Source organism: Pneumocystis murina (assembly GCF_000349005.2).
Source record: "Pneumocystis murina B123 chromosome Unknown supercont1.1, whole genome shotgun sequence".
Taxonomy (NCBI): Eukaryota; Fungi; Ascomycota; class Pneumocystomycetes; order Pneumocystales; family Pneumocystaceae; genus Pneumocystis; species Pneumocystis murina.
The window spans coordinates 437,943-450,236 of NW_017802359.1; the positions used below are offsets into that span (position 1 = coordinate 437,943).

At 26.4% G+C, this 12,294-nt stretch overlaps 4 protein-coding genes across 4 annotated transcripts; 3 read left to right on the forward strand and 1 right to left on the reverse strand.

Moving 5' to 3' along the window:
• Positions 1-4: 4 nt before the first annotated feature.
• Positions 5-665, reverse strand: PNEG_00492 (hypothetical protein). Its single transcript, XM_007874187.1, has 2 exons — positions 379-665; positions 5-335 (listed from the first exon to the last, which is right to left on the reverse strand). The coding sequence occupies exons 1-2, from the start codon at positions 597-599 to the stop codon at positions 143-145; spliced, it is 414 nt and encodes a 137-aa protein (XP_007872378.1). The 5' UTR covers positions 600-665; the 3' UTR covers positions 5-142.
• An 819-nt stretch (positions 666-1,484) lies between these two features.
• PNEG_00493 (phosphoribosylaminoimidazole carboxylase, ATPase subunit) lies at positions 1,485-3,421 on the forward strand (the record flags this gene model as incomplete). Its single annotated transcript, XM_007874188.1, has 4 exons — positions 1,485-1,553; positions 1,605-2,360; positions 2,406-3,136; positions 3,182-3,421. Exons 1-4 carry the CDS (start codon positions 1,526-1,528, stop codon positions 3,419-3,421), a joined length of 1,755 nt encoding a protein of 584 aa, XP_007872379.1. The 5' UTR covers positions 1,485-1,525.
• Positions 3,422-3,734: 313 nt separating this feature from the next.
• PNEG_00494 (cytochrome c1, heme protein, mitochondrial) lies at positions 3,735-5,208 on the forward strand. The gene is made up of 7 exons (XM_007874189.1): positions 3,735-3,900; positions 4,052-4,230; positions 4,359-4,537; positions 4,583-4,620; positions 4,673-4,884; positions 4,934-5,128; positions 5,175-5,208. The coding sequence occupies exons 1-7, from the start codon at positions 3,844-3,846 to the stop codon at positions 5,197-5,199; spliced, it is 885 nt and encodes a 294-aa protein (XP_007872380.1). The 5' UTR covers positions 3,735-3,843; the 3' UTR covers positions 5,200-5,208.
• Positions 5,209-5,436: 228 nt separating this feature from the next.
• PNEG_00495 (glycogen debranching enzyme) lies at positions 5,437-10,408 on the forward strand (the record flags this gene model as incomplete). The annotated part of the gene is made up of 10 exons (XM_007874190.1): positions 5,437-5,513; positions 5,571-5,716; positions 5,773-6,311; positions 6,356-7,158; positions 7,202-7,476; positions 7,522-9,390; positions 9,432-9,598; positions 9,644-9,730; positions 9,770-10,278; positions 10,319-10,408. The coding sequence occupies exons 1-10, from the start codon at positions 5,448-5,450 to the stop codon at positions 10,406-10,408; spliced, it is 4,551 nt and encodes a 1,516-aa protein (XP_007872381.1). The 5' UTR covers positions 5,437-5,447.
• Between the last annotated feature and the right edge of the window lie 1,886 nt (positions 10,409-12,294).

The window sequence follows — 12,294 nt, forward strand, 5'->3', positions numbered from 1 at the left end:
TAGGGATTTTATATTAATGAAGTATTTTGTATTTATTCTGATGAATAAAACATTGTTTTGCTTTATTATTGTATATAATGTTATAATAAATTGTTGTTTTAAGTAAATGTTTATTTTTATTGATAAATTCTGTTGGATATAGTTAATTAAATCTGTAATTGTCTTTCAATGTAGGATATCTTTTTTGTGTATTACAGAAATTGCATGTAATAATCATTGTGTCTGCTTCTTCTTTATTATTTTTTGATAGATTTTCTATTCTTATGGATGAAGTAATGGCGGGTAAAAGAATTGTATCACAGCGCCGACAAAGTGTACGCTTTATTGATGAGTTTCTAATTTATTAATAATATGTATTGTAAAATAAAGAGATGTTACATTTTTAGGACGGCTTTTCGTGCTATTTTTTTAGCAGTATTGATGTAAAATCTAGATAGAGCTAATTTTGACTGAATGTCTTTATCAACATATGTATTTTGATTGAGAATAGAGTGAGATGTATAAACATTTGCTGCTTGATATAGAAATGAAATGCGAGCATAAAGTTCCTGTTGAGGTACTATTTTGGACTCTTTTGAAGACTTTCTCTTTTTTGTCATTTGTTAAATTTATTTCGAATCATAAAATGTTATACATTTTAGACTATTGGCTATTTTTGAGTTTTATATTTTGTATATTTTAATAAAAAAATATATTTCTAATTAAAACGTAGTTAACTTGTAGATCGGTCTTAGCTTTTTTATTAGTTTATATTCCTAGATCTTAAACATACTTATATTAAGTAGATAAAATGGGCTATAAAAGTTGATAATGTTTATTATTTTGGAATATTTAATAATTTAAGGGATATACATTGTAGATATGGAATTCAGACAAAAGATAACGTCTATTTATGGATATAAAAATAATACATTTTTAAGATATGTTTATAAAATTTTATATATTTGAATAAGATTCTTAAAAAATATTTAAAAATAATTTATGTTTTCAAACTATAAACGATTTAGCTTTTTTTAGAATTTTATAGCACGGATAATATATACATTATATTTGTTTAAGATGATTGTAAATATCTGTAGATTTAAAATGTTTGATAGCATATTATGTTATTTGATTTTGTGTTACATATATTAATATTAAACTGGATTAATTTACAATAATTAGGGTATAGTTAAAGGAAAAATATAATAATGAATAAGTATTCATAAAAAAATCCCTTTTAGTATATTTATCCATGTTGTTTTGATTAGAATAGTTTTTTTCTACTATCTTTGGAGAAAAAAATATACATCATGGTAGAAAAAATATCTATCCATTTTATCTGCTATACAGGAGTGTAATAATGAAAAGTATAGTTCGTCTATATGGTGACAGTTTTATGTGTTATTCGATTTAGATTAATATAGATTGTATTTCGTTATAAAAGCTTTAATTTAAACTTTAGTATCTTTTATATAAGCCATTATTTTATTATATAAAATATATTTTTTGGTTAATTATTTAATATTTTATATAAAATAAAAAGATGGATGGTAGAATAATTGGGATTCTTGGTATTTATCAGGACTTATGTCATTAATATATACTATTAACATGAGAAATAGGCGGTGGACAGCTTGGACGAATGCTTGTTGAGGCTGCACAGCGATTAAATATTGAGACAATAGTTCTTGATCCTGATGTTGATTCCCCTGCAAAACAGATAAATTCTTCGAAGAAACATATAAATGGAAGTTTTTCAGATTTTGATAGTATCATGTCTCTTGCAAATAAATGCGATGTTCTTACAATTGAAATTGAGCACGTTAATGTTAAAGCTTTAGAAAATATCTCTTTAGAAGGAAGAGTAAAGGTGTATCCGTCATTTACCACTATAAAAATTATTCAGGATAAATATCTTCAAAAGCTTCATCTTATAAAATATGGAAATCCAGTGGTTGAAAATATTGCTGTTAATAGTACACTTGAAGATATTAGGTTGGCTGGAGAAAAATTAGGCTACCCTTTCATGTTAAAAGCACGAACTATGGCCTATGATGGTCGTGGAAATTATAAAGTTGATTGTTTAGAATCATGTAATTCTTCATTAGCAGCTTTTGAAAAGGTATCTCTTTATGCAGAAAGATGGGTTTCTTTTGAAAAGGAATTAGCAGTTATTGTTGTGAGGAATGAGGATGGAGTAATTGGTTCGTACCCCGTTGTAGAAACTGTTCAATCTGATAATATATGTCGTTTTGTTTATGCTCCTGCTAGGGTCCCTTCTAGCGTTTCTGAAAATGCAAAGAGAATTGCAGAAAAATGTGTTCAATGTTTTTCTGGGGCTGGTGTTTTTGGTGTGGAAATGTTTTTGACTGAAAGCGGTTTTGATGTTTATTTATTTATTTGCAGTTATTAATCTTATTTAGGTGATATTATAATTAATGAGATTGCACCTCGACCTCATAATTCGGGTCATTATACTATAGATGCATGTCCTACTTCCCAATATGAGTCACATATTAGGTCTATTTTGAATCTCCCATTTTCCAAAGATTCTTTTATATTTTCAACTCCTGAAACATCTGCTATTATGCTTAATTTAATTGCAAATGGCTCAAAAATAGAATACATGGAAATTTGCAAAAGAGCTCTTAAAGTTGAAGGTTCTATAATTCATTTATATGGGAAAAAAGAGCCACGAAAAGGTAGAAAAATGGGTCATATTACTATTGTTGCTGCATCTATGTCTGAAGCAGAAAATAAACTTTACAAGATTTTTCCGTTTTCCGAGATATCTTCCTCATCTTGTTTATTAACTAAGGAGTTATTTTCTTTCAGAAAGCCTTTAGTAGCAATTATTATGGGATCTGACTCTGATTTACCAATAATGAAATCTGCAATTGAAATTTTTAAGAAATTTGATGTCCCTATAATGGGTCCTGATATTGTATCTGCACATAGAACACCTAGAAAGCTTATGGAATTTTCTTGTAATGCTGCTTTTAATGGCTATAAAGTTATTATTGCTGGTGCAGGAGGAGCTGCTCATTTGCCTGGAATGGTTGCTAGTATGACAACACTCCCTGTAATTGGAGTTCCAATTAAAGGAAGTGCATTGAATGGCGTGGATTCTCTTTATTCTATTGTTCAGATGCCGGTATATTTTTCTTATAATAAAAGAATCTTGTATAATTAGATTTAGCGGGGTATTCCTGTTGCTACTGTGGCCATAGGAAATAGTACTAATGCTGCGCTTTTAGCTTTACGTATTATTGGGACTGTAGATAACAGGGTAAAATTTTTGTTAGATGAATATGCTCGAAATATGGAAGCTGATGTCCTTTTAAAGAGTAAGAAACTGCAGGATGTTGGATGGGAACATGTAAGTTTATATTATATATATATATTAGATAAGCTTATGTTTGATTTGTATGAAATATAAATAATTTAGATATTTTTATTTGGAAATTTTATAGGAGAAAATTTAATAGTATAATTATAAATATTATGATTTCATTTTTGGAGTATATTATTTTTTTATTATAAATATTTGAGTTATTTTGATAAAAAGGTTTAACTTATAGGTAAAAAATATATAAATTAAAGAAAAAAGATATTTTATAACTTTTATGGTTTTTTTTGAAAAAAATGAGGGATGGTTTTGTAATTTTTTTGTAAATATAATTGATATTATTGATTTTTTATATTTTTATTTCTTGTTTGAATCTACGAGTTTAAAAAAAGCCTTAAGGTTAAAAATTCAAGTTATTTTTGTTTTAGAAATTGTTTACAAAAAGTATTTGGAAGCGTTATTGCTTCATTTATTTTTCTATAAAATAAAGAAAAAATTAATTTTCATCTAAAATGTGGTTTAATTTTTCAAGGAAGTTTTTTTATAGTTATAAAGCAAAAATTGGTCAGGTAAGTGTTTTAATAGGAAGATTGCTTTTCTTTTTTATATTTTGAGGCGCTTTTATGTGTAAAATAAACGATATTGTTTATTAGAATAACTTTAATTTTGTTTTTGTATTTTTTCAATTCTTGAATATAGATGCTAATAATTGTTTTATAGACTGGATCTCAAACAGTAGTGCTAACGTTGTCTACGTTCACCTCTTTATCATCCGCTTTTCTTTATTATTATATTTATGGTAATCCTATTAAAGCAATGACTCCCGAAGAACATGGTCTACATCCACCGAAATATCCTTGGCCGCATAAAGGTTTTTTGTCCTCTTATGATCATAAAAGGTATTTCCTTTTTATTGATATCCTCGTTTTATATATGCTTTTATTCGCGATCTATGATGTGATTTATAACCATAAAAATATTACTTTATCTTTGTGTTTTGTCAGGAATATAAGCTAATTATTTTTAGTCTTCGTAGAGGGTATCAGGTTTATAAGGAAGTATGTTCTGCATGTCATTCACTAAGTCTTGTTGCTTGGAGGAACCTTGTTGGTGTTACACATACTGTTGATGAAGTAAAAGCTATGGCTGAAGAACATGAATATGAAGATGGTCCAGATGATAATGGTAATATGTTTATGCGTCCAGGTATATGATACCATTGAATAGTTTCATGCTTAAAACAAATTATAGGAAAACTATTTGATTATATGCCAAGCCCGTATCCTAATGTTTGTTTTTATTCTTTTATAATATGTCTGAATTTAAGCTGTTTGTTATTAGGAAGAGGCTGCTCGTGCCGCAAATGCTGGTGCATATCCTCCTGACCTTTCTCTTATTGTTAAAGCTCGCCATGGAGGTTGTGATTATATTTTTTCTCTTCTTACAGGATATATGGACCCACCTGCTGGTGTTGTTCTTTCTGATGGCATGAATTATAATCCTTATTTTCCTAATGGTCAGATTGCTATGGCAAGAACTCTTTTTGACGGCTTGTAAATATATAAATATCTTGGAAAGAATTGTTGCGTTAATGTAAAACAGGATTGAATATGATGATGGTACACCTGCAACAACTTCTCAAATGGCAAAAGACGTAGTGTCTTTTTTAAATTGGGCAGCAGAACCTGAACATGACGATCGTAAACGTATGGGTTTTCAAACATTGATTATTTTAAGTACTTTGTTTGCATTGAATTTATGGGTTAAACGATTTAAATGGGCACCTCTTAAAACAAGGTATATATGTTGTTATTATTGTTTTATTATTATTTATACTCTTTAGAAAAATTGTATACAATCGACCATAATAGATAATAACGTATTCTTAGGTTAATTATACATTACATATATTTATGTATCTATGTATGTATATTTGTCATTTTCTTATATATTTTAAATATTAGAAGATATATTGTTCTAATAAATTTTTAATTCTTAATAGAAAAAATGTAAAAATATCATTTGCATCATGTTTTTCGTTCATTTAAAATCATTTTTATTGTCAGATTTAATATAAAATTATCGAAGATTTAGTATTTAATTACTTGAAGGCGTTATGACTAGAACACAAATTTATAGTGTTAAATTATCTAGTACGGGATTTCCTTTAATCTCTGGAAAAGTATTTAATGGAGTTTCATATGTTTTTGAAAATATGCTAATTTTTCAATTTAAATAGTATATTTGTCTTCCTCCCCCTTTTGTTCCATATTATCTTCGTTTTGAAACGGATGAAATTAGTTCTATATATTATGAAAGCGTATTAAAGCATAATTTTCCTCCAAAGGGTGCAAAGTTTATTAGGGATAAATGTTATGAAGTTCCGTAAGTATATTAATATTTGTTATTGAATTTTGCACATATTTAATAACGTTTTAAAGATTGGATATTAATTTTAATTCTACTACAAAAGTTGATATTTTAATTCATACAGCTGGTTCGTTCTCTTATAAAATAGAATATTCTCAATTGCCACCTTGGGAGTCAAAAAAATCTGATAATTTTGTTCGAAAATCCACTGATGAATTTTGTTTTACTGTATCGCCTGTATTAAAGATTAATGATGTATGCATTCCTTTGAATTCTCTTGTAATACAAAGTGTTGTTTCTAAATGGATGGGGCCTATTTCAGAATGGGATAAATTTATGTTTTATATTGGAAAAAAAAAAGGGTATAATATGATTCATTTTACACCTTTGCAATCTTTAGGGAAAAGTAATAGTCCTTACAGTATTTATAATCAGCTTGAATTTTCGGATAATCTTTTTGATATAAAATTAATATCTAATCAGAAAAATGATATTATAAAAAAATATTTAAGAAAAATGGAAGCAGAATGGGGTCTTTTATCTATGACAGATATTGTTTGGAATCATACATCATGTGATTCTAAATGGTTACAAGACCATCCTGAAGCTGGTAATTTTCTAATATACAATTAAATTTAAATTAATTTTTAAAAGGGTACAACTTACATAATTCTCCGCATCTTATTTCTGCATATGAATTAGATACTTCCCTTCTTGAATTTTCTGAAAATCTTGGAAAACTTGGGTATCCTACTAATCCTAATAATATTGATGATTTATTAAAAATTATCCATGGAGTTAAAATTTGTGTATTAGAAAAATTAAAATTATGGGAATTTTATGTTATAGATGTTGAAAAATCTATAAAGGATACTTTAGACTCTTATAAACAAAAAAGAATTGCTAAATTGGATAGCAGATTTAGTATTGATATTAATTGGTCATTAAAAGAAAAAGTTAATGTCTTTATTAGTGTTTCTGCAATAACAAATTATAATGTTCTTGGAGAGAGGTTTTCTAAGCGTCTTATTCCAGAAATTGGCGCTGCTATACTTTGTAAGCTATTTGGAGATGATGTAGAAGAACAAATATTGGTAGAAGAATTAACTAAAATATTGGATGAATTTAATTTAGAATACTATACTGAATATAATTCTGATAAAGAAATAATTATTGATCAAATATATAATCGTTTGAAATATTTAAGATTAGATGAAAATGGTCCAAAGCAAGGGGAAATTTCTCAGAAAAGACCTCTTGTAGAGACTTATTTTTCTCGTATTAAGAAAAATGATGACTCTTTATTTCATCATGACAGAAATTTATGCTTAGTAAACAATGGATGGGTTTGGAATGCAAGCTTTAATGATTTTGCTAGTCAGAAAAGTAAAGCTTATCTTTTGCGTCAAGTAATTGTTTGGGAAGATTGCGTTAAATTAAGATATGGAGAAAAGCCAGTAAGTTTTCTTTAATTTTTAAGATATTATTTACTTGTTCTAGACTGATAATCCATATTTATGGGATCATATGACAAAATATACTCAGATTCTTGCAAAATTATTTAATGGATTTCGTATAGATAATTGTCATTCTACTCCTTTGCATGTTGGAGTATATCTTTTAGATAAGGCCAGAGAAGTACGGAGTGATTTATATATTGCAGCAGAATTATTTACAGGAAGTGAAGAAATGGATATCGTTTATATGCAGAAATTGGGTATAAGCAGTCTTATTAGGGAGGCAATGCAAGCATGGAGTCCTAATGAATTATCGAGGTTAGATTTTTATATTTATATTATGTTATTATTTAGAAAAATTAGTCTTATATATAAGCATAGTGGTAAGCCAATAGGTTCTTTGGATAGTATTTCTTCGAAATATTCTTTTTTGGAAAAAACTGGGAAGGGTGATAAAACTTCAAATATTATTTATGTTCAAGGCTCACAGATTCATTCTCTATTTATGGATTGTACTCATGATAATGAGATGCCTTCTCAAAAAAGAATAGCACAAGATACTTTGCCAAATGCTGCTTTGGTCGCAATGTGTAATTGTTCTATAGGGAGTGTTATGGGCTATGATGAAATTGTTCCTCATTATATTAATATAGCTGAGGAAACTCGAAAATATTATTATTCTCTGGAGAATACTCTTGGTATAGGAGATGTGAAAGCTGTTTTAAATAGAATTCATGTTGAGATGGGTAAAGAAAGCTTCGAAGAAATGTATGTTTATAATGAAGGCAATTATATCACAGTGCATACTGTTAATCCAAAAAATTATCATGGATATTTTTTATTAGCTCATACTGCATTTTTCAGTCATCATGAAAATGATAAAATGGAACCTATTATATTAAGAGGAACAAAAGCTGATGTTATTTTTTCATTATCATTGACTGTAGACTCATCCGAAAATTTAGAGGACCCTAATTTTATAAAAGGATTTTTTTCTACTATTATTGAGTTAGATAGTCCTATAATTACTGTGAAAGAAGATTTAGAAGGAATTTTTACCTGTGTCGAAACGCCTAAAGAGTTTCCTCCTGGGAGCATTTTTTTATTAAAGACTTGGGTTGAAAATGTTGATGAAAAATTAGATGATTTTATTTGTAGTGATGCTTACAAAGCTATGGAGAATCTTGATTTAATAGATTTAAATGCTGTTATGTATAGATGTAATCAAGAGGAATATGATACTATTAATAATGGAACTTATAATATTCCAGGCTTTGGAAATTTGGTTTATTGTGGATTTGAAGGATGGATGGCTCTTTTTAAGGAAATTATTCAAAATAATAATTTAGATCATCCTCTTTGTAAACATCTTCGTCAGGGTCAGTGGGCTTTAGATTATGTAGTTCAAAGATTGTATAAAATGGGAAATATATTGAGTCGACTTCAGTTACCTGCAATTTGGCTTCAGAAACGTTTTTCTAGAATTAAGAAAGTTCCTAGTTTTCTATTACCACGTTATTTTATTACGATTGTCTATTTGGTATCAATGGCTGCACGAAATAGGGCAATTAGTCTTATGTCATTACATGTTCAAAATGGGCATTCTTTTATTAAATCTTTAGCACTTTGTTCTGTACAATTGCAAGGTATTGTTAAGTCAGCTTCTCTTGATCCTTTTGTAAATACTCCATGTGTTGCTGCTGGCTTGCCACATTTTTCTTGTGATTGGAAACGTTGTTGGGGTCGAGATATTTTTATTTCTCTTCGAGGTCTTTTTCTTGTAACAGGAAGGTTTGATGATGCAAAAAGACATATTCTTGCATTTGCATCTGTTTTGAGACATGGAATGATTCCGAATCTTCTTGATTCTCTGAAAAGACCACGTTATAATTCTCGCGATTCTGTTTGGTTTTTTTTACAGGCAATTCAAGAATATACTAAATTAGTTCCTAATGGTATACAAATATTGTATGAACGTGTTAAAAGGAGGTTTCCTATGGATGATTCTTATGTTGAATTAGATGATTATAGAGCATATTCTTATGAGTCAAGTATTTTAGAAATTGTTCATGAAATAATGCAACGGCATGCTTCAGGTCTTCATTTCAGAGAAGCAAATGCTGGAATGGACTTAGATATGCAAATGACTGACAAAGGTTTTAATATTGATATTTATGTTGATTGGAAAACAGGATTAATATTTGGAGGTTCTCAATATAATTGTGGAACATGGTAAAATCATTATAATAATTTTTAAATCTCTAAGAGTTTAGGATGGATAAAATGGGGGAAAGCCTTAGAGCTGGAAATAAAGGTGTACCTGGGACTCCAAGAGATGGCGCTGCTATAGAAATATCTGGAATGCTTAAAAGTACACTAAGATGGATAAATGAACTTCGAAAAAAAAATATATATCTATGGGATTGTGTTGTTATTCAAGGTAAATAGGATTGTTTTTATATTGTGTATTGTTGATGTAAAAAAGAAAATGGCTACTCTAAAAATGTAACTTTTGAAGAATGGGAAAAAAAAATTCAGGAGAATTTTGAATTTTGCTATTATATACCACTTGGTATTTCTTTTTCTTATATTTTTTTATCTAATGATTTAGATCCTCAAGAAGATTTTAAATATGATCTTAATACTTCAATGATTAATAGGAGAGGGATTTATAAAGATCTTTATCATAGTAGTAAAGAATATGAGGATTATCAACTTAGGCCTAATTTTGCTGTTGCAATGGTCGTAGCGCCTGAGCTTTTTGTTCCTGGACATGCTTTTAAAACTATTGAAATAGCAGATAGTGTAATTCGTGGACCTATGGGAATGTCAACTTTAGATCCTTCTGATAAAGATTATCATCCATATTATATAAATTTTTATGATAGTGATGATTTTGCAACATCTAAAGGTAGAAACTATCATCAGGGACCAGAATGGGTATGGTGTACTGGATATTTTTTGAGGGCATTTCTTTATTTTAATACATTTTATTACTATTCTATAAAAAATAAAATTACAACTTGTTATTATATTCATGATCGTTTGGCTATATTGATGAAAAGGATTCAAGAAAATCCATGGGCGGGTTTGGATGAATTAACTAATAAAAGCGGTGAGGTATTAAAATTTTGGTTTTATATTGTTCTGAAAAAAATAGTTTTGCATTGATAGCAATTATACTCAATCATGGTCTGTATCTACTATGTTAGATCTTTATGATGATATTTTGAAATTGCGATCTTCATAAAAATTATAGTTTTATAGATTTATTGAAATAATGATATTAATAATTTGTATATTTTACAAAAATTCTAATATAAGTATTTCAAATGATATTTTTGTTATTTTTTTATATTTTTATAAAAAATTTTTAATAGATTTTTAATTAAAAAAAACAGTTAAGAATTATTGTAAATCTTGTTTCTGTTTTTTTTTGATTATTAAATATGTTATTAGAAAATAATTAATTGCTTTTTTATGCTAAATAATTTCATTTTAAATGGAGTAAAATTACTTAAAGGTTTCTATGTATAGATTTATATTAGTATTTATATTTTTTAGAAAAAAAATCAAGTATTTTTTGGGCAACCATTTTAAGATATAGGTATATATTTTTAAATATTGAATTTGCTTTAATACTTTTTGGGATTATGCTTTTTTGGGAATAAAATTGAAATATAATTAAATTTTTAAAAAGTATTTTTATAAAAGATATTATAATTTTGATAAAAGCATTAATTTTGTAATAGATATTGATTACTGAATGATTAAGTGATACTAATATAATAAAATAAATACATGACTAGATTTAATAAAGATAATTTTTATTTATTAAAAATATCCTTGATGTTTAAAAATGACTCGAGTTATTTTGATATTTTATAGTATTAAAATTTTATATGTTTTATTAAAAATATGAATTAACTTTATAAGTTTGAAATTAGATTTTTTAATATTTTTATTTTTATTTTCTTCATTAAATATATTAGAATGATTAGATATATTTTTTATAGCTATTTTTATTATTACAATTTTTTTATATTAATTCTTTTTAAATTATTTAGTGGATTTCTTTAAATTTATAAATTTAAATATTTTTTGTATCAAAAATATACTTTTTTAATGTACAGATAATATAATTTAATAAAAGAAATTATATGAATTAAATATTTAAGCATTCTCAAACAAAAATTACCATATTTATATATTATTTTAATAATGGCTTAATTGATTCCGTAAATTAATAAAAAATTTAAGTACAAAAAATGATTAATTCTTCATAAATCCAATGATTATATGATTAGAGATAGTGTATACATAAGATATTTAAAATGAATTATATAAATATAACATAGATATTAGATTTTAAATTAAATATTTAAGATATATATATTATTTATTTTTATTATTATAGGATATGTTTTTGTTGAATTAGTCGAATTTTGATGTTTAATCTCTTATAAAATTATAATGAAAACGTTTCAGTCTTAATTTTATAAATATTGATTTATATTGATTTTTTTCAGGAATTATCTTTTAGTTTGTTTTTATGTTTAACTTAAATAAAGTTTAATTTTAATATCTCAGTGTTTTTTAAAGATTAATATATCTAATTTATACATAATATTGTGAAACTCTGGCTGGAATTATAAACAGAAATATTGTTCGGGCACTTTTAGATGGAAATATATATAATTATTTAAGATCATATAAAAAATATTTTTTAAAATTATCTTTTGTGTTTTTAAAATATTATAATAGAAATTAATCAGGATTTTAATCTTATATGCTAAAGTTTTTTGAAGAAATGCAGTATATATATATATATATTGAATCTAAAAGGGTCCTTTTATGTTTTTTATATGCAAATTTAAATTGATTTATAATTCTTGTTTCAAGTTAATATTTTATTAGAATACCTTCTTTCTTCAAGTGATTCTTTTATATGTTTTTTAATACTTTCTCATGGATCTTTTTGAAAATTCAGGTAATTAAGTATTGCATTAAATCTTATTGTTTCCTGTTTTTGAATTTCTTTTACTTGTTTCTTTGATTTCCTTAATATTTTTCTCCCTGTTTCCTTAATTATCTTTGGTAAGGAGTTAAATATTTCTGTAGTGTTTGACAAAAGTT